Here is a 20448-nt window from a genome sequence, read left to right on the forward strand (position 1 = left end):
GCCTCCATCAACAAATTGGTATTCTTGATTTTCGTCTTATTTTGGCCTCTAGAATCTCCCATTAAAATTTTTCCCAGGTGTAAAATATGTATCGTATTTTTTATTTATTTAATAATTAGTTAAATTAATGCCAGGAGCTGTATTGCTTGACAATATGAAACTCAAGGGAAGAAATAATTGATAACAGTGATGGTAACGGAAAAAAGAAGATTTATAAGTCAGAGGTTTCACTCTGTCTTTCTATTTTGTAATCTAGTTATTTCCCCCAGAGAAAAACATTGAAAATAATATAATATTACGTGTCTATCGTTTCTTCTATCGTCGACAACGCGTGCACAATTTTTATCGTTCTTATCGACAGTTTCGGGGAAGGAAATCACTCTTCAAAAAATTCTAAATCTTCTGTGTCGCTATCAAGACTATAAGAAGTCATTACACATCTTATCACTCTGTCGTACATTTTATACAACTTTGTTTGCGTTTAGTCAGATTCACGGCTCTGGACTCGCGCGTGCAAGAAACCGTCGTGACTGCCGTGGCAGTGGTCCGAGCCTGACTGACTACTGCACCCGACGGAGATTTACCTGACCGCGTTGGACTCGATCGACGTTCGATCGTCGACTCCGTGTGTGACCCTTCTTGCATAGAAAAAGAGAAACATAGAAAACAAAATGACTGTTCAGCGTTAACGCATTGTCAACCGGTCAAGTAGATTTCCAACTGTGCGAACGATAACCTAACAGACGCTAGACGAGAGTTAATTTTCATGGGAACTGTTCATTTCAGAATCGTGAACTTCTAATTTTTTACATCTATGATAATTACTGGACTCTTGACTATACCGTACTTAACCTCATGGGTAAGCGGTAGGACAAACACAAGCCTCTGGAGTGTACGATAGCGTATAGTCATGGGACGTCCCATAATACGAGAAACCGGACGCCTCAACGAAGAACCGAAAAATATGTGAAATACTTCGAAACGATTCGCGGTCGATCGAACGCCCGCGCGCCGTGAGTTTCGTCCGTTGGAATTCGCACGCGTTCACTTACGAGAGGCTCGAACGTGGCGGCGCGGTGCATGTAGACGGCCAACGTGTCTGGCTATAGATAGACGTTTTCTACTTCCGTTCCGTTTTGTTCCTTTAAGAGAACTCCAGACGCCCAGAAGCCGTGAACGCGCGGCCCCCTCGGCCAAAAAGGATCCCGCCTAGCGGAGGAGACTGGAACCCGGCGGCGTTGACAGGTTAGACGCGACGATCTAAATTTAACGTACAAATCCGCCCGGAATCATTCATCACACTTTTCTTCGATCGTCGTTGGTGCACATAACCAATAAGCGGTGGCTCTGGGGTGACGCCTATTGCTAGATAACGCCGAAGATAAGTGATTCGAAACTAAAAAATGAACGATACGAGATTTAGGTCGCGAAACCGGTAACACGAAAATACACAGTTTTCTAACAACGAGCATTTCACTAATAACGGTTATTTTTGGAACCTTTTAAATCCCTGGCCTTTTTAGCCTCAGGCTAATGCGCCACCGCTTCCGACGAATCGCACCAATTACGTATATTTTCGTCGAGTGTGAAACGGGACGGTTTTCGATGCAAAGACGGGAAAATAAAAGACAGAACGAACGGCATTCGGTTTCCATTCCCGTTGTCGGCGTACGCGTTCTTTGATGTCGTCCTGGGTAAAGGGAATCGCGGCGGTCTGAACTCTGTGAACTAGCCGACCCGAAAATTTGTCGTCTACGGTCGCGATAATCTTAGAAATAGAACGGAAGGAGGAAGATTCGAGAAGACGAGACCGCTCGTCGAGACGAGAACCAGACCCTCCCCCCACCCCCAACACCTGCGACTATTCATCGCTTCTCGCAACGAAAACAGTATAACTGAGTTTTTTCTCGTCCTCTTTGTGATTCTTTCGCGTCGACGTAACGTGCAGTTTTCATTCGAATCTAGGTTAAGGGTTGCAACGCGATTCGTCCTTTCGTTTACAATTTTGAGTAATATAAATATTTGTCAACTTCAATGTACCAAAAATAATGTGATTAAAAGAAAAATTTTTTTATTTACACTATGTATTTACACCCACTTTCAAATGAAAGAGATCGTGATATTTTCTTTACTGAAATACTGAAATACATTTTTCTATTTTTAATTTTAAGATTTCTGATTAGAAGTACTTTATTCGGGACAGCGCGAACGCAGTCCCGACTACCAAAAATTATACGCCCGAGATATCCACATTAGGGGTATTCGCAAGGGTCAGCCTAACCTCAAGTGCAATGGAAAAGCCTCGCCCTGGAGGAACCGCCTTCATGATCACGGTAACCTCTGCGCCAGGTAAGTATGCTTTCTTTCCCTCGGCGTTTATACTTATGCTATGTTCCTCGTAGTCTTCATCGCGAGAAAACAAGTACGTAATACGCCACGCAGTGGCATTTTTGCGTACCATGCGCGCGCCGGTGTTCTCAACTTGTTCTCGTTTGGCAAAACAGTGGTTTTCCCTATGCATTTTCTCCCTTGCAATCTGTACGAAACGTTCTGATAACGAATGAAACGAAAGTTTCGAAGAAAAGTTTCTCCGAATTGCCATTAAATGTAACAAATGTTGGAGATAAATCTCTGGTTTTATGCAAGGACGTAGCCAGGGTGGAGCATAATTCTTTCGTTTTCTTTTTTGCAGTCTCAAAAGAAGCATTCGATACCATACTCGGACGGTATAGCTCACAGTTTTCTCCATTATAAATTCTCTTTCTCGCCCCCCTTTAGATTGTAGGCCACCCTTTCTAACGACAGCGCCCCCTAGTATAGAAAATGCTGCCGTAAAGTTTTTAAAGGCAGAGTTTCCGTACGCCTCGCTTTCGATAATTTATTATACCGTAATTGAATATGATTACTGCTAATCGTTTATGTAACAACACGGACTTTTCCTCGAGCTCGTTAAATGCGTTCCAACGGTCTATTTTCTTTGCACTTCATTATCCCTGTTCTTGAGGTCAAACTGTATAAAAAATATATTCATTAGGAACTAACCTTGGCGTAGTTTGACAGACCACAATCGATAAATAATGCTTTATAACTAGTAAATGCGTAGGACCTTGACTCACTGTGCGAACTCGTCCTCAAAATATCGAAAACCGGGAGTAATTACTACTTTAAACTTTAATTGACGTAATGACAAACGTAAACGAATGAAAATACAAACGTTGGAACAGTCTACGATTCCGTTGACCGCTTTAAAAAATGAGGAGAATACCTTATGACTTTTTCTTGTGCTATATCGTTGCGAAAGAAAACTTAGAATAGGTTCGAAACTGTGGCGACATCTTCTGAACTGATCGACAGAGGGACACGCTCGATCTTTGCCTCTCACAAGTGCTCGACCGACCATTCATTTTTATATACAGGGTATTCGCTCATACCTGGGAAAAATTTTAATGGAGGATTCTGGAGGCCAAAATAAGACGAAAATCAAGAATAAAAATTTGTTGATGGAGGCTTCGTTAAAAAGTTATTAATGTTTATAGTTCCACAAGTACTGAATTTTTTTCTCGAAAATGCGCAGGAATTTGGAGGTATGTGTATTCACCAAAAATGGTTGTATTTAACCCCAGAACCTGGAAATAATTTTTCCAGAACGATTTGAAATTTTTTTTTCCGTCGAAAAATTTCATACCTTCTCGAATTTTTTTTTAGAAATTGGGTAGGATTTCGAGGTTATATCTAATGACCATAACTGATTGTAATTGACTCCTGCAACGGAAAATAATTTTTCCAGAGCGATTTAAAATTTTTTTTTTTCGTTGAAAAAAATAGGCACCTAATTAGATTTTCAGTAAGGAATTTTTTTCTCGAAAGTGCGTAGGAATTCGGGGTATGTGTATTCACCAAAAATGGTTGTATTGAACCCTAGAACCTGGAAATAATTTTTTTAAGACGATTTGAAAAATTTTTTTATCGCCGAAAAATTTCATCACCTATCCGAATTTTTTTCTCGAAAGTGGGTAGGAATTCGAGGGTATGTCTAATGAACAAAACTGATTGTAATTGACCCCCGCAACCGAAAATAATTTTTCCAAGACGATTTGGAATTGTTGAATTTAATTGTTAATAACTTTTTAACGAAGCCTCCATAAACAAATTGGTATTTTTGATTTTCGTCCTATTTTGACCTCTAGAATCTCTCATTAAAATTTTTCCCACGGTTGGCCGAACAACTAGTAGTAGTCTTTCCTCCCGCCATTTTGCTTTTTTCCGGTAATAACAAATCGTCACAAATCGATGTCACGATTTTAATATAAAAATCACTTTTCGTGCAAAACACAACACGGTCGAATTCTATTTGAAATAGAAGCACGGGGCACGATATAAACCCCCTTGCAATTCTTAGAGCACTAAAAAATGATATCGCAACTCACCTGAAACGATCCGTGTTCCTTGGCGTCGTTGAAGAATTCCGGTGCTTCCTTGTTGGCGTACCAACGATCCTGCGAGTAGATCGAGTTCACCCTCATGCCAGCTCTGCTCTTCTCCGCTGAGATCAACGCCTTGTCCTCCTTGCTGTTAGCCTCGATCGCTTGACCAGGACTCCGTTCGTATTCGATCAACGTCGCCTTGTTTTCACCTTCCCCGACATTGTCGGAGATCGTGTAGACCATCGGCGCGCAGTTCCCTTTCAGAGGGAAGTCGCCTCCACCCTGGCCCGAGCCGAGCGTTCCGAAATCACAAGGCTCGTCGAGGATCGTTCGCGGACTATCGGCCACTCGCTGCTGATCGTTGTCCCTGTTCTTCCTCAGCACCGTTGTTCCCTCCAGTTCCCTGTCGTCGGCCTCGTGTTGCTCGCGCACGTTCGCCGTGGCGGCAGCCTTGCTCCTGCAGTGCTTGCAGTCCTTCTTCCTGCGTCTCCTGTTCGGCCTGCATTCGCTCGACTGAGCCCGACCGCCGATCGAGACGTCCTCGTCGACTTCCGCGTCTTCGCGACAGACGTTGCTTCTCTCGCGATTCGTCACGCGGACGGAAGAACCGGCCGTGGACGGATCGAGGCCGCCATTGCGAAACGGCAGCGTGAGATTGCGACGGAAGACGGGCAGCGTCTCCTCCTCCCGATCGACGACATCGAAGGACCGTTGAGCGCTGCCGGCGCCCGATCTCTGAGGATCTCGAGTGGACGGGCGCGACGCGGTTTTAGGGAGTACCTCCTCGACGGCTGGCAAGACGTCCTCGTACACGTGGCCGTCCGAGTTCGACAGCGGGGAACGGAGATCGAACCTGGACGGTTGAAACGAACGCGTCTGAGGCTCCTGGGCAGGCGACGATTGTCGCGAGAAGGCGGCCACCTCGGGTTTCGATTGGTGCTCCTCCTCGAAGCCTTGGTTCTCCATCTTGAACACGGGAAAATTATAGATTAGGGACGATTATGATCGAAGGAAGGCGCGGAAGGAAATTCTTAACAAATAAATGTGAAAATTAGAATTTTTTAGAATAATATAATTATATATTAATTTGTTTATTAAATTTTATAGTTTAATAAACAAATTAAAGGTTATTAATTCTAATTAATATTTCATAACAATTAGAGGTTAGGGACGCTTATGATCGAAGGAAGGCGCGGAAGGAAATTGTTAACAGATAAATGTGAAAATTAGAATTTTTTAGAATAATATAATTATATATTAATTTGTTTATTAAATTGTATAATTATCTACGGAGTCGTCGGAATTAATATGAGTGGCATTCCAAGTGTAAAGAGTTAACAATAGGTTAACAATAGGTAAAGATTGACGAGGTTACGAAGAGGAGATAAAGTGTTGGTAGAAACCATTTTGTCTTGCGTTGACCCATAAGGCACGCTTGTTAGCGCGCGTTTATCGTCGGCGATCAATTGACGATCTACCTGCCAGCCCCATTGTCGGAGATGGCATGAAGGAAAACGTGGACGTCGGTAAAAAAGGTCGCAGGTTGATATTTGTATGTTTGCTCGATGAGATCATGCGGGGATAAGAACGTCCTGGAATCGATGAATGTACATAAACGTTTTCATTGTTCGAGAACTTTCTCGCCGGAATGGTCGCGTCTCGTTAGGTCGTATGATGGAGATTCTATTATGATCGATTCGTGACAGTTTACGCTCCCCACGGAAGAAACGAAACGACCAGTCGCCTCGCGGAGTGGATAATTAAACGTTTTGTGGACCGTGGCAGGGCCTCTACTGTTCGCCAATTATCGTGTCCTCGATAATCGTCGACTCCTTCTTTCCTCGCTCGGTGTGGCGCGCCGGAGGAAAAACGAACGCATCGTCGACGATGTGGACAGAGAGACGAACGTTCTCACGCGTCGATCGATTGAAATCATTTTACAGCGTGTAAATTAATCGATATCGTAACCAGTGGCGGAGTAAAATTAATCGAACCACCCCCTTTTAGATGTTTGTAATAATTCTCAGACAGAATTAAATTTTATATAACCCAAATGCATATTTCTTATCTTCTCTAATAAATGAAATATACGATGCTTATTTTCAGTCGCAAGGTATGAAATAATAAAATAGATTATTATAGCATATTTATTATTACAATTGACCCACTTGAACCTGGATTATTTTGGTTAGACCAGATAAAAACACCGCCACCGCGGAATCGTACATAACCTAACCTAGATCATGTCCGATATTTCAATCTATACAGAGTGTTCGGTAATCCTGGGAAAAATTTTAATGGGGGAATCTAGAGGCCAAAATAAGACGAAAATCAAGAATTCCAATTTGTTGATGGAGGCTTCGTTAAAAAGTTATTAACAATTAAATTCAACAATTTCAAATCGTTCTGGAAAAATTATTTTCGATTGCGGGGGTCAATTGCAATCATTTTTGGTGTATACACATACCCCCGAAATCTTATCCACTTTCGAGAAAAAAATTCGAGAAGGTGTGAAATTTTTCGACAAAATTAAAAACTTCAAATCGTTCTGGAAAAATTATTTTTATTTGCAAGGGGCAATTGCAATCATTTTTGGTCAACAGACATATCCCCGAAATCCTACCCACTTTGTAGAAAAAAATTCGAGAAAGTGTGAAATTTTTTGACAAAATTAATATATTTGAAATCGTTTTAAAAAAATTATTTTTGGTTGCGTGGGTCAATTACAATAATTTTTGAACATTAGACATATCCTCGAAATCCTACCCACTTTCGAGAAAAAAATTCGAGAAGGTACTGAAATTTTTAGACGAAATTAAAATATTTAAAATCATACTAAAAAAATTATATTTAGTTACAGGGGTCAATTGCAATCATTTTTAGTCATTACACATACCCCCGAAATCTTACGCACTTTCGAGAAAAAAAATCAGGTAGGTGCTGAAATTTTTCGGCGAAAAAAAAATTTGTCAAATCGTTCTAAAAAAATTATTGCCAGCTTCTGGGGTTAAATACAACCATTTTTTATGAATACACATACCCCCGAAATCCTACCCAGTTTCTAGAAAAAAATTAGAGAACGTGTGAAATTTTTGGACGGAAAAAAAAATTTTTAATTTGTTTTCGAAAAATTATTTTCAGTTGGGGGGGTCAGTTACAGTAATTTTTGGTGAATATACGTGCCCCCGAAATCCTGCGCATTTTCGAGAAAAAAATTCAGAATGGGCATAGAGACAAAAGACTGTCCGACATTAACCACACTTTTTTTGTTAATTCCTTTCTAATATGCAACGAGCAACGACTATAACATTGTAAAGATTGATTGAAAGGATGTTCACTGCGCCATATGCCAGAGAGGAGGTCATCAGAGCTACTTACCCTATACTGTATAATTACCTAACTTCTTTACGTAGAAACGATTATTGGTGTAGCGGCCATTGTATAGCCACTACGCCCTTGCCAGAGTATGAATGGGAATGGAATGTAAGGATAGTTTTAAGCTTTCTATTTTTCCATTTTCCCAGGGTCTCGTGCGACCCTGGTCGTCCTGTTAAATACTTGGCGACCAGAGCCGTGCGAGGCGTCTGTTTTCCCTCAAGGTTTCGCCTGGGCCTCGGACCACCCTGATCCGGGCCCGGCGAGCCTCTTGACTTTTATGACTCGCTTTCGCTAAACTTTTCCTATACTGAGTATTTTCCAGTTTCGTTTTTCCGTCTTTCTGTCCTGTCTCTTTTTCTCTACCTTTGCTATTAGGGTAAGAAATTGTATATATTCAGGGGACGTGAGAAGAAAGACCCCCAGTCTATTTTAGACCTCAGTCTGGCTAAGACGTCGCGCGTTTGCGAAGCCAGTGTTATTAACTTTGACCTACGTGTGGCTACACCCCCGACACCCGCGAAATAAACACTTTAATAATTGTTGGGGTAGATTGAGGTTTGTCACTTGAACCTCCAGCCCCCTCATTGGATTTTCCAGAGCACCTTAGAAGGTATTCTACCGTAGACCTTTCAAAAAGTCGATTCTTTTACATTTTCTCCAAGTTGTACGTGCAATGTTTTGTACCCAAATTCCGTGTACCTTTCGTCATTTTATAATTCACAAAAATAATAAAAAAAAACCTTAAGACACATTTTTCTCAAAATTATACTTTTTTTTTTCATTTGACCGATTGGCACGAAATTTGGCGTACAGAGCTTCATTGGACTGGTTCATACTTTCTGATGAAAAGAATTTATTCAATTTAATTAAACAACGTGTAAATAAAATTGATAACAACATGTCTATTTGATCGAGTCGTTCCGGGGAATAGAACTAGGCGTCGCGTGATCAAACGTCCAATTACCGATCGCCAATCTTCCCAGCCGAGTAAATAGTGAGCCGCGAGGGGGCCCCGTAAATTGAACGAAAGGCGAAAGAGAGTCGCGCGGAGAAAGAAAGCTGGGGACGCGAACGAGGGAGCGGAATTAAGCGTCTCGTTGGGGAGCATCCCGACGATTGTCGCAATTATCGCGACTTGACTTCCCGATTGATCCCGGCCGAGCAAAAGCCTGTGACGTCATCGACCTCGTGCATCTTCGGCGAATCTTCTGCGCGCGATCGTTCTCGCTCCGCGAATGAATGTATTTCAGACTCTCGCCACTCTCGCACCGAGCGCCATTTTTAAGCTCGAACATTCCAACGCGTCTCTTACCGACCGAGACGGGCAACGTATTTATTTCTCCGACACGAAAACAACCAAAATTCTCTGACTCGGATTTTAAGCTCGATTCGCGCGTAAACTAGCGTTCGTCGACTGTGATTTGCTCGTTCCCCTTGTCACGAGGGAAATATACTAATATTATTACCGTCGCGGCGCGTACTTGTACGGATTCGGCGCTGCATGATGAAAAGATTGGAACCTCCTATTGGAAGTATTAATTTATTGCAATGTCATGACGCAGGAGCAATTCGTATCAATGGGTCGATGGCTGGCTGTTCGATAACCACCAACAGGCTTCTTTACACGAGTGAATACTCCGCTGGATACCGACGAACTATTATTCTAAACGTTCTTCTTCTTTTTTTTGAATTATCGGAACCAGTTCAAACGTTCTAACAACCGCTTCGTCTACAGAATGATTCTAGTGATCGAGCCAGGCTATAATTTCGTATTAAAGGAAGTTGAGGAAAAATCGTAGAGGAAAAGTTTCTATGGTTCGACGATCCCTATTATCCTACGACTTTTCTTCTCAAATAGGTCACTGCACATTACGTTTATAATTGCGTTCTTTCGTAACTGTAACTTTAATTCTTCCGTATAAATTTTTCAGGCCATTTTACGCAGAAAGGGTCATTGAAATATCCACACTTTATGATATTACAAGAACTGATAATTGCAAGTAAATTTTGGCTAAAATCTTTGAAACCGGTAATTATTTTATATTTATATTTTAGTTAAAGAAAATAATTTTATTTTATAATAATAGACGTTGTTAAGTCGTACAAAATTCTCATCCAATGTTTCTCTATTTTGGCTTGGGACACGAGCTACAGCTCAGTTGCTGGAATCAGCCTGTTTAAAAATGATCATTTTAATTAATTGGCGACTTACGAAGATTATATGCGTAACGTCGTCGTTGCGTGGGTCAGGAATTTTTCGCACGTGAAGCCAACATCGCGAAACGATATTTTCGTGCGGCGAGAGCTTCTTTGTTCGACTGCGACGGGTTTCCCGTCAAATGCAAGCCTTGAGAAACTCCAGAAGTACCATTGATTCTGTGAGAGAGACAGTCGCGTACTTCGTGTGATTTTTACATCTATCTCTTCAATAACTACATACACCCGCGGCAGTAGGTTTCCTACGTTCGCCATTTTCGAATTCTCCCGCAAAATCGAACGTTTCGAGGCTCGAACGATAACAAAGGTATTTAACCCTTATAAAAGTTATACTATACAGGGTGTTCGGACAAACCTGGGAAAAATTTTAATGAGGGATTCTAGAGACCACAATAAGACGAAAATCAAGAATACCAATTTGTTGATGGAGGCTTCGTTAAAAAATTATTAACGTTTAAAGTTCCGCCCATACTGAATTTTTTTTTCGAAAACGCGCAGGATTTCGGGGGTATTTATATTCACCAAAAATGATTGTAATTGAGCTCCGTAAACGAAAATAATTTTTCCAAAACGATTTGAAATTTTTCTTTTCCGTTGAAAAATTTCATACCTTCTGGAATTTTTTTCTAGAAAGTGGGTAGGATTTCGAGCGTATGTCTAATAATAAAAAATGATTATAATTGACCCCTGCAACGGAAAATAATTTTTCCAAAACGATTTGAAATATTTTTTGCCGTCGAAAAATTTCACACCTTCTCCAATTTTTTTTTAGAAAGTGGGTAGGATTTCGAGGGTATGTTTAATAATCAAAAATGATTATAATTGACCCCTGCAACTGAAAATAATTTTTCCAGAACGATTTGAAGTTTTTTAATTCTATCGAAAAATTTCACACCTTCTCGAATTTTTTTCTCGAAAGTGGGTAGGATTTCGAGGTTATGCGTAATGACCAAAACTGATTGTAATTGACCTCTGTAACTGAAAATAATTTTTCCAGAACGATTTGAAATTTTTTAATTCTATCGAAAAATTTCACACCTTCTCCAATTTTTTTCTCGAAAGTGCGTAGGATTTCGAAGGTATGTGTAATGACTAAAAATGATTGCAATTGAACCCTGTATCTAAATATAATTTTTTTAGTATGATTTTAAATATTTTAATTTCGTCTAAAAATTTCAGTACCTACTCGAATTTTTTTCTCGAAAGTGGGTAGGATTTCGAACGTATGTCTAATGACCAAAATTGATTGTAATTGACCCCCGCAACGGAAAATAATTTTTCCAGAACGATTGGAAATTTTTTTTTTCCGTCCAAAAATTTCACACCTTCTCGAATTTTTTTCTCGAAAGTGGGTAGGATTTCGAGGTTATGCGTAATGACTAAAAATGATTGCAATTGAACCCTGTATCTAAATATAATTTTTTTAGTATGATTTTAAATATTTTAATTTCGTCTAAAAATTTCAGTACCTACTCGAATTTTTTTCTCGAAAGTGGGTAGGATTTCGAACGTATGTCTAATGACCAAAATTGATTGTAATTGACCCCCGCAACGGAAAATAATTTTTCCAGAACGATTTGAAATTTTTGAATTTAATTGTTAATAACTTTTTAACGAGGCCTCAGTCAGGAAACTGATATTCCTTATTTTCGTCTTATTTTGGCCTCTAGAATCTCCTATTAAAATTTTTCCCAGGGGTGGTAAAATAATTTTTTGAATGCTTTTGCAATGAAATTAGACCCTTTATAATGGTTTGTAAATTTTTTTTGAGACGGAGCTTTCTCCCAATGCGTAGAATAAGGCTCCATCGCATACGCAACGAAAAGGATTAAGGAATATTTATAATGAAATTAAAAATGAAATTAAATCCACCCTCTGGGATCTCACGGAAGATAGATATCTCGATGGCCAATTAATCCTCCGTTCGGCCATTAGGAAATTCCCGTTGCAATGGCGCCCCTAATCTCCGGCGTTCTTATTAGGAACGTATCTCGACCCCGACGATCCGGGATTAATTCCACGCGTCTATCTAGCCTGAGTCAACCGCGCGTTAGCGATGACGCACCCGCGAAACTAACAGGATTGCGCGTAGCCTGCTGAATGTTAACCAGGGAAAACGCGTTTCCGTTGATCGAATCATCGATTGGAACGAAGAATCGGTCTTGGCCGCTCAAGGACGACGAGGATGACATCGTTCGAGACCACGCGGTACCGCATTGACGACCCAAGGCCCGGGCGTTTACGAAACAACCTAAGGTAAAAGTAGTGACCTTACCACGCATCCCTGGAAAAGCCTGCAAAATGTCAATATCGAATTCTTAAACTGAGATTTATATTTTTGCAAAGTAACACAAATATTTTATTATTGATTTCACTCTATAAATTCTCAGCGTACTAATTTACACGTTTATTCTGTATATGCACCTTTTATATCACTGCAATGAGGGCACTGTAAAATGTAGCGAAAACACTTTTAATAATAAACACCTGTCGATATTGAAAGTTCTCGTATCATTGACAGCGGAGGCGAGTGTCTCTGATAGATATACTCGGTTCTAATAATTCTGACCACACTGTCACAAACACACGGAAGACGCAAAACTTCCGGTAAAATGACATTGATGACGCGCATCCTATCAATCGAACGCATCCAACCTGTTCGTGATCCGTGATCCGTGATCGTACGAACAGAATCATTTAAACCGTGAATCATGCGAACCTAGACATTCCTCCCAGCTGCCAACGATACTCGACTTCTTTTGACTCATTAGCTGACCTCTAAAAATTTGAACAATATTGACCCTTCGATCGCGACGCACCCTAACCTAGAAATTTTTATCAACCTATAAATTTCAAGACATTACGAAGTTTCGAATTCCGATTTCGACACTCCCCTAAATATTGGATAAAACTCGCAAAATACTTGCGAGTTATTTTATTTAAAGATATTGTGTAATTGTTTAGAAACAGTGACGTAAAAAGGGTCGCAAACAACGTCACTGAACCAACGTCCAATGAAGCTGTTCGTCCTTTTCTTTCAGAAGTGTTAACCACCGATGCTTTTATTTTCGCTGAAGAAAAGAACGAATTCTTCTCGGTTCTACCTTCGCGCATTTCTCAGAACGAAGGGCTATTATTAAAGTTCCTGCGTCCGGTTTACAGTTTTCCTTCTTGCCAGAGAAGTTTCTACGCATGCGCTGTTAGCGACTGACGACTTACGCGCACGTGCATTCCTCGACCAGGCGCGAGCAAAGTTTTACACGAAACTAAGATAACAAGTAACTGCAATAAACCCTCGTTAATTCGACACGGTTCATACGGTAGGACCTCGATTAACCAGCGTCTTTTCTATGCTAATATTGTACGCTGGTATTCTTCTTTTCAAATTTTGTGTGCAACTATTGGGTTGTCCTGAAAATTTAACCGCCATTACGTTCAGCACACACTGCCAATGCAATAACATTTAATTCGTGTATAAAAGCTCTAATCTCGAGAATCAATAGCCTCCTGGAAACCTCGTTTTCGAAATCGTAAAATTGTTAAAAGAGTCAAAGCAGTAAAAGATAGCCGAGTAAACATGGCGGATGCGGTACAATTTCGATACCTATTTGGAGCAATTCTTGCGACGCATAGCCTGACGTTATCTGCATTTGACGCTTCGTAATTTATGAGGTACTCATTAATCAGGTTCTGCTGTCTTCCCCATTGCAAGTAGGCGGCCCCATAAGCTCTCACAAGCAAATTGAATGTAAATATTGCTGGTCTATTCTTAACTATCGTTAAATCCAATACTGTTAACTTTTGTGTTTTAAATATTAATATCTTAAACACCCTGCGTACCTAATATGATAATGATTATGTATCATAAAAATCATACGAGTCTTACGGTTTTTTTCTTACAAAGAATTCCCTGAAAAAGGTTCAAGAATTGACCTTCTGTGCCGGAATAACCTCTAAAAAAATCGTGTCCGCGAGCACGCGTCTTCTGCAACGTGACTAATTGCGAGTACTGCGTAACCGCACACGTGCACGGTCGTGTGCTTTCGTTCCATAATTGTCAGCGCGCGAAACCGACCGTCGAAACGGGCTCTCGATTAATCACCGACCGAACCAATTACGACACACGCTGGACCGGAACGAATTAGGCGAGGAATCGGTATCTCGGGAGGGGTGTTCGGCACGCGCCATCGGGACGCCTCGCGAGGATCCTTCGCCTCCATCCGGGGAACTTTTTCTTTCTCTCCAGGCAGCGTCTCGATTCCCCGTCGCCCTAACTTTCGCGGCTGTTGTATCGCACGATCGCAATTTCCATTAGTCGGAGGCGAAATTTGATACACCGGTAGATATTTATACACTGCGATATCCTTGAGCCTCGGAATCGCCTTTATCTTCTCCAGACGGCTGTAGACCGCAACCGAAGGCAAGGACAACGAATAAGAAAGAGTGAGAAGACAAGCATTGTTTTGCAGACAAACTGTCGCCGTCTTTCACGCGTCGCTGGCCACGAGGGGGCGCCACCCTGTTCGGAGAAATGTTCGAATGCTGCATCACTTTCTCTCATCGTTTTGCGAGTCTTCTAATACTGATCTGTTCTGTGAGAGATCGTCGCTATTATCCACGGTCACCCGAGACCGCCACCTCGCACACGACGCGTCTATGGTATCGCATTATATCGCAATTACATTTTACCCTTGGACGGGAGGGATCGTTCCGAACGAAATTGAGCGTTTCGCGGAGGGGCACCGACGGCGACAGCTGCGCCGAATCCTTTCGCGGAGGCGTTTTCCCTGTTAATTCGTTAACCTATAATCGAGTACACGGCGAACGAAACGGGTAGCGACGTAAGAAGAGACGGGCAGCCTTAGAAGCGTTGATGAGGAGTAATTAGCCAATGGTCGGCGTATGTGACCGATTGGCGCCTCTTTTGCCTCATTTCTGCCAATATGCACCAACGGCCATCCAGAGGGCGTTCAAGAAATCCATTTATATGGCAGATGGTACATACCATTCAGAGTAATATAACCTCAATAAAGGTTTCGAACCACCGATCTATAGAATGTTGTACGAATTTCGGGGGAAAATGGCTGCCGGTTGATGTGCCAAACTTCGATGTTCGAGCGTAAGAAACACGATCGGTGGACAAATCGTGCTGGCAATTTCGCGAGGAACTCGGAACGGAATAATGCGTTTCGGGCGAGGCGTTTGCGCGAGGAGACTGGTTGTTTCGTCGCACGTGTCGCGCCATATGTCGGTGCACGGGGTGCAACGGGTGGCCCAAGGGCTAACGTTACGCACCGATCACCGCTATAAGTTACGTCAGAGGGGTCGACAGGAGATACCGAGGATCTACGAACGAATTATTTGCACGCATCGACGTCGACCTGTTGTGCCCGCCGCGATCAAACGCCAACGGCTATCGATCTAATTGCGGCTATTTTTGCGTTATTAATACGATACGCCGCATAGATAGGGGCTGCCGTTCACATTTCTGATAGAAATTATTCCAGAAACGAGTCGTTTTAATGAGGCAATGGTAACCACGGATCGAGGATTTTTTTTTTATTATTGCGAAAAACGGATGCTGAAGGTATTTGCGGATAATTAATGGTTCCTCGTCGATAGAAAGGACGCTCGTTGAAACTAGGACACAAGTTTCTAGATACACCTGCTTCGACGCAGTTTACAAAATATCTCGTAACGCTGTTAGTTTTGTGAATATCGAAAAATTGAATTTTCGAACCTGACACATAAAGAGGATCGTTCTTACCGAACAAATTTTCAATGAAAGGAACCGGAATATGCATGATCGATGATACTAATATTTTTGTACGGTTCGTACTATACGGTGTACAGAGGTACAGAAATAAAGCAGTTCTTTGTCGAGCTACTTACGAAACGGAGGTCCCAGCTCCTTAATCCAAGAAAAGATGGCGCGTCGAAGAAAAGGAAGAATCGGGACCCGTGATAGATGTGCCCGATCGTGCTGTGCCTTCGCGACCGAATGGCTAACTGCACAAAGTGAATACATCCGACTAATTTTGAGAAATCGATTTTTTCGCATTTTCTCGATCCTTCACGCCCTGAGACGACATTTGTAATAAAAACAAGACATTCGCTGTTAAATAAATTTTTTCTTTTATCCGTTGTCTGTTGAATAAAAGTAAAAATCTGAATCGATAGAAATCATTAAATTATAAAATAAAATGTTTTCCTAGGAGCGAATACAAATTCTAGAGTTGTCTTGTTCGAATGAAATTTTTGACCAACCATGGGAAAAATTTTAATGGGGTATTCTAGAGGCCAAAATACGACGATAATCAAGAGTACCAATTTGTTGATGGAGGCTTCGTTAAAAAGTTATTAACAATTAAATTCAAAAATTTCAAATCGTTCTGGAAAAATTATTTTCTATTGCGGGGGTCAATTACAATCATTTTTGGTAATTACACATATCCCCAAAATCCTACCCATTTTCGAGAAAAAAATTCGAGAAGTTGTGAAATTTTTCAAAAAAATTAAAAAGTTTCAAATCTTTCTGGAAAAATTATTTTCGGTTGCGGGGGTCAATTACAATCATTTTTGGTGAATAGACATACCCCCGAAATCCTACGCACTTTCGAGAAAAAAATTCCTTACCGAAAATCTAATTGCCCAAATTTTTCGACGAAAAAAAAAACTTTCAAATCTATCTGGAAAAATTATTTCCAGGTTCTGGGGTTAAATACAATCATTTTTGGTGAATAGATATACCCCCAAAATCCTACCCATTTTCGAGAAAAAAATTCGGGTAGGTTTTGAAATTTTTTGGGGAAAAAAAATTTTTCAAATCGTTCTAAAAAAATTATTTCCAGGTTTTGGGGTTAAATACAATCATTTTTGGTGAATAGATATACCCCCAAAATCCTGCGCATTTTCGAGAAAAAAATTCATTACGGTCGAAACTTTAAACGTTAATAACTTTTTAAGGAAGCTTTTATCAACAAATTGGTATTCTATATTTTTGTCTTATTTTGACCTCTAGAATCGCCCATTAAAATTTTCCCCAGGGGTGGCCGAGTACCCTGTATGTACAACGAGTCACACTCCCTCGGAATTATTGTGCGCGGCGTATTACCGAGAGATTCTTCGACAACGATACCCACCCGATTCCTCGCCGTAATTCCATTCTGTAGGCACGGTGATATCGCGGAAACAACAATGGTGCATTATACGAGAGCGTGGTCCGAGGAATCGGGGGCTTCGGGCTTCGGGCACGGCCACGACTCCGCGCTCGGATTTTTTGCAAGTACGTATCGCGATTACGACGTTCCCCCCCGTTTCCACCGGGTCCAGATCGCGGCCATTAATTCTGCGTTTCGTGGCGCGCTTATTATCCCTCCGTTTGCCTTCATATTTGCTTTGCTAATACGCAGATGTCGATCGGAGAAACGACTGGTCAGATCGTAGGTCCCTGTGGCCAGCATCGTGCGCCGCCATGGATCGCGTATCATCCTTCGTCATCCATTAAAACAGAAAACTTCTACATAACAACTAATATTATGTTTCAATTATACTTTAAAAATTATAAATAATCCCAATGTCGTTGGTAACACCACAAATTTTGTATTCGATATCTCAAAAACGAATCAAATTGTGAATTAACAATAATAATTATAAATAATCCCAGGGTCGTTAGTAACACCACAAAACAACGATCGAATATTTCTGTCAATTAACCATAAAATGCTATTGAAAATTTTGTATTCGATATCTCAAAAACGATGATCAAGTTGCGAATTAACAATAATAAATAAGAAATTAATGAATTTTATAAGTACTTTGAATATAGATATTAATGATTGCGAATGGGCGTGATAAATAGCCAATGGCGGAATTCTGGTGCGAAAGGTTAGGTTCGGGCATGAAAGTAAAAGTAAGAGAAAGGGAGAAGAGATTGAAAAGTTGTCTCGTGAATCATTGGTATGGGATTGCGTGGGAAACGTTGAAAACGTTCACGGGCGTTTGGTAAAAAATTAGCGACAGTTCGCAACGATCGTAGAAAAAGCAACGAGCGTGCGATGTAAAACACGCACGGGGCGACGACGTGTTCGATACATCGATTGCGCGACAGTTGCGATACCTCGCGCACGGGAACTGGAACGCTCTTAATGAACGGAAATTCTTTCGCGTGGATTTCATTCAGCCAACGTTCACGCGTGTTTCCTCGTCCCACGATGACAAAACTCACTTTCTAGATTTTATAATCGGTAACAATATGTTCGAACATTCGACGACGTTCATCGCACCAACAATTTTAGGTTATGGTGCAACATGGGTCAGAGATGATATAGAAGAAAAAATGTCTATATATTTATTATGTAGTAACAACGAAATAAATAAATCTATCCAAATATAAAAGAAGCTTTTTCAGTTGCATAAACTAATAACCAAATATTCATAATAGAATGCATTGCATGGTGGTTCGTTACTAATATAGTTTGAGAACCACTGGTCTACACGCTCGTACCCACGGAGCACCGATTGGAATCTAATTGAACTCTTTACATTTAATAAATCGTACAAGTATATTAATTTTATCGTACTGTAGGATTAATTCGGTTCGTCGCTGAAACAAACGAATAAATAAATACGCGCAGCTTTTCTCGCAGCCGTACGAAACGCATAAATCGTCGAAGGTGAACGGAAACGATACGTGACACTGCAGGTGGGACCCGTTTGGTCGTAAACGCCGTGCATAAAGTGTATTCGAAATCACAATGGGCCATTCCCGTGGCTGAAAATGATTTGCTCGGGTCCCCGTCGAAATTATTGGGTTCTTGGCGGGCAACGAAAGGCCTCGCTATTAATTCGTTTCGTCGTCGTGGAATCGCCGATGGTTTACGACTTCGTATGGAGAACAAGAGCCCGAGCGTCGCGCGCACGCGTTGCTCCCACTACTCGTATGTTATTCGAGTCGTCTTTTTCAAGAGGGGATGTAGCTCAGTGGTAGAGCGTTCGCTTTGCATGTGAAAGGCCCCGGGTTCGATCCCCGGCATCTCCAACTTTTTTTTTCTCCATCCTATTTTACTTTTTTTAAAAAGAAAACGTGTCTGTCCTAAGCACATAACATTTGTCAAACGCTCGAACAAATAATAGAATATAATTGAATACTGGAATGATATACGAAAATCATTTTCTTTTTTCCCTAAATATTATGTCTATGCTGAACAAATATTAGTATAATTTCGATGATATACAATAAACTTGATACAATGTTGAGTCATCGGAGTAAAATTAATTCCATGCTCGACACTGACAAGGTTAACCTCCAAATAGGTTATTGTTTCGTTCGAAATTATTACTCTAATCAAGGTTCATGATCACGGTATGACATAAATAACAGGAGTTATTAACATCTCGTTAAATAACTTATACTTAAAGAGAAAGTTCATTCACGAATAGAAAGGACACAAAAAGGAGGCCTTGAGAAATGATTATAGCAAGATATTCTTGTCTGTAAAGAAAAAACCATGTCTATATAACCATACTTCGATCTGGAATGTGTTATGCAGCAGTATGTGTATAGAGTACTTTAACCTAGCCTCAAACCTTCGCAAATTTTTTAGGTTAACCCTTAACCGAAGCAGTCACGAAGAAATTATGATTCTCTATCAAGATCCCTGCATACTTAAATAATAAATATAACCTATACAGAGAATTCTACGAGAGTCTATTCCACGATGATAATAACCTAATCAACACAGTAATACAAATCAGAGACGCATAGTAAATCAACTTCCTGCAACACAAATTGCCTCGCTAAACTTTATCAACGTTCCAAGAATGATTAGATATCCGCATTCTCTTTCTATTAAAATTAGACTATCGCACTAAATTTACAGCAGTGCAACAATAATAATGCAACTGAATCGATATGCAGAACTTTGTAACTTGCGTAGTATACATATAAGTCGAATATACAATTTGACCAGACCAGACCAAATGAGAGTATCACGAATAATTATAGGCCACACCAAACTGACCCATCAACACCTCCAAAAAACAGGCCCACCAATATGCGAAACATGCAAAGACACATCATCATCCACTGCAGAAAATATATTCCAATCAGACAACGGCTCAACATAAAACCAACCCTAAAGGACAATCTGAAGGACAACACATCGACCCAAAATCTATTACAGTACCTCAAAATGACCAAATTGTACAACAAACTCTAAAAATGTATTCTCCGGGTCGCTAATAACCCTTAGCGGTTGATGCGACTTTAAACAAATAAATGAATGAAAAAATGAAAATGAATCGATATGCAGAACTTTGTAACTTGCGTAGTATACATATAAGTCGAGTATACAATTTGAAAAATTGATGACCGCCTGGTAAATATAGATTGTCCAAGAAATTGATTTAGAATCGAACGCGCAGAAAA

At 40.7% G+C, this 20448-nt stretch overlaps 1 protein-coding gene and 2 non-coding genes across 6 annotated transcripts in view; 1 reads left to right on the plus strand and 2 right to left on the minus strand.

The window, feature by feature from the left end:
- The window catches only part of LOC122404643, a 39849-nt gene that overhangs the window by 7982 nt on the left and 11419 nt on the right, over positions 1-20448 (minus strand). For 3 of the 4 annotated variants that reach the window (XM_043408795.1, XM_043408796.1, XM_043408794.1), the window contains exon 2: positions 4428-5390. In XM_043408795.1, coding sequence (XP_043264730.1) covers positions 4428-5390 — 963 coding nt within the window. Of the gene's footprint in view, positions 1-4427; positions 5391-20448 lie in introns of those variants that run through there. The other variant, XM_043408797.1, reaches the window with a different exon arrangement.
- LOC122405003 lies at positions 2194-2357 on the minus strand. The gene has a single exon (XR_006259738.1). It is a non-coding gene; the product is annotated as a U1 spliceosomal RNA (small nuclear RNA).
- On the plus strand, positions 18988-19059 carry Trnaa-ugc. Its single transcript has one exon. It is a non-coding gene; the product is annotated as a tRNA-Ala (tRNA).

This window comes from Colletes gigas, unplaced genomic scaffold, assembly GCF_013123115.1.
Source record: "Colletes gigas isolate AHSC1104 unplaced genomic scaffold, ASM1312311v1 Colletes_gigas_Sc00003, whole genome shotgun sequence".
NCBI lineage: Eukaryota > Metazoa > Arthropoda > Insecta > Hymenoptera > Colletidae > Colletes > Colletes gigas.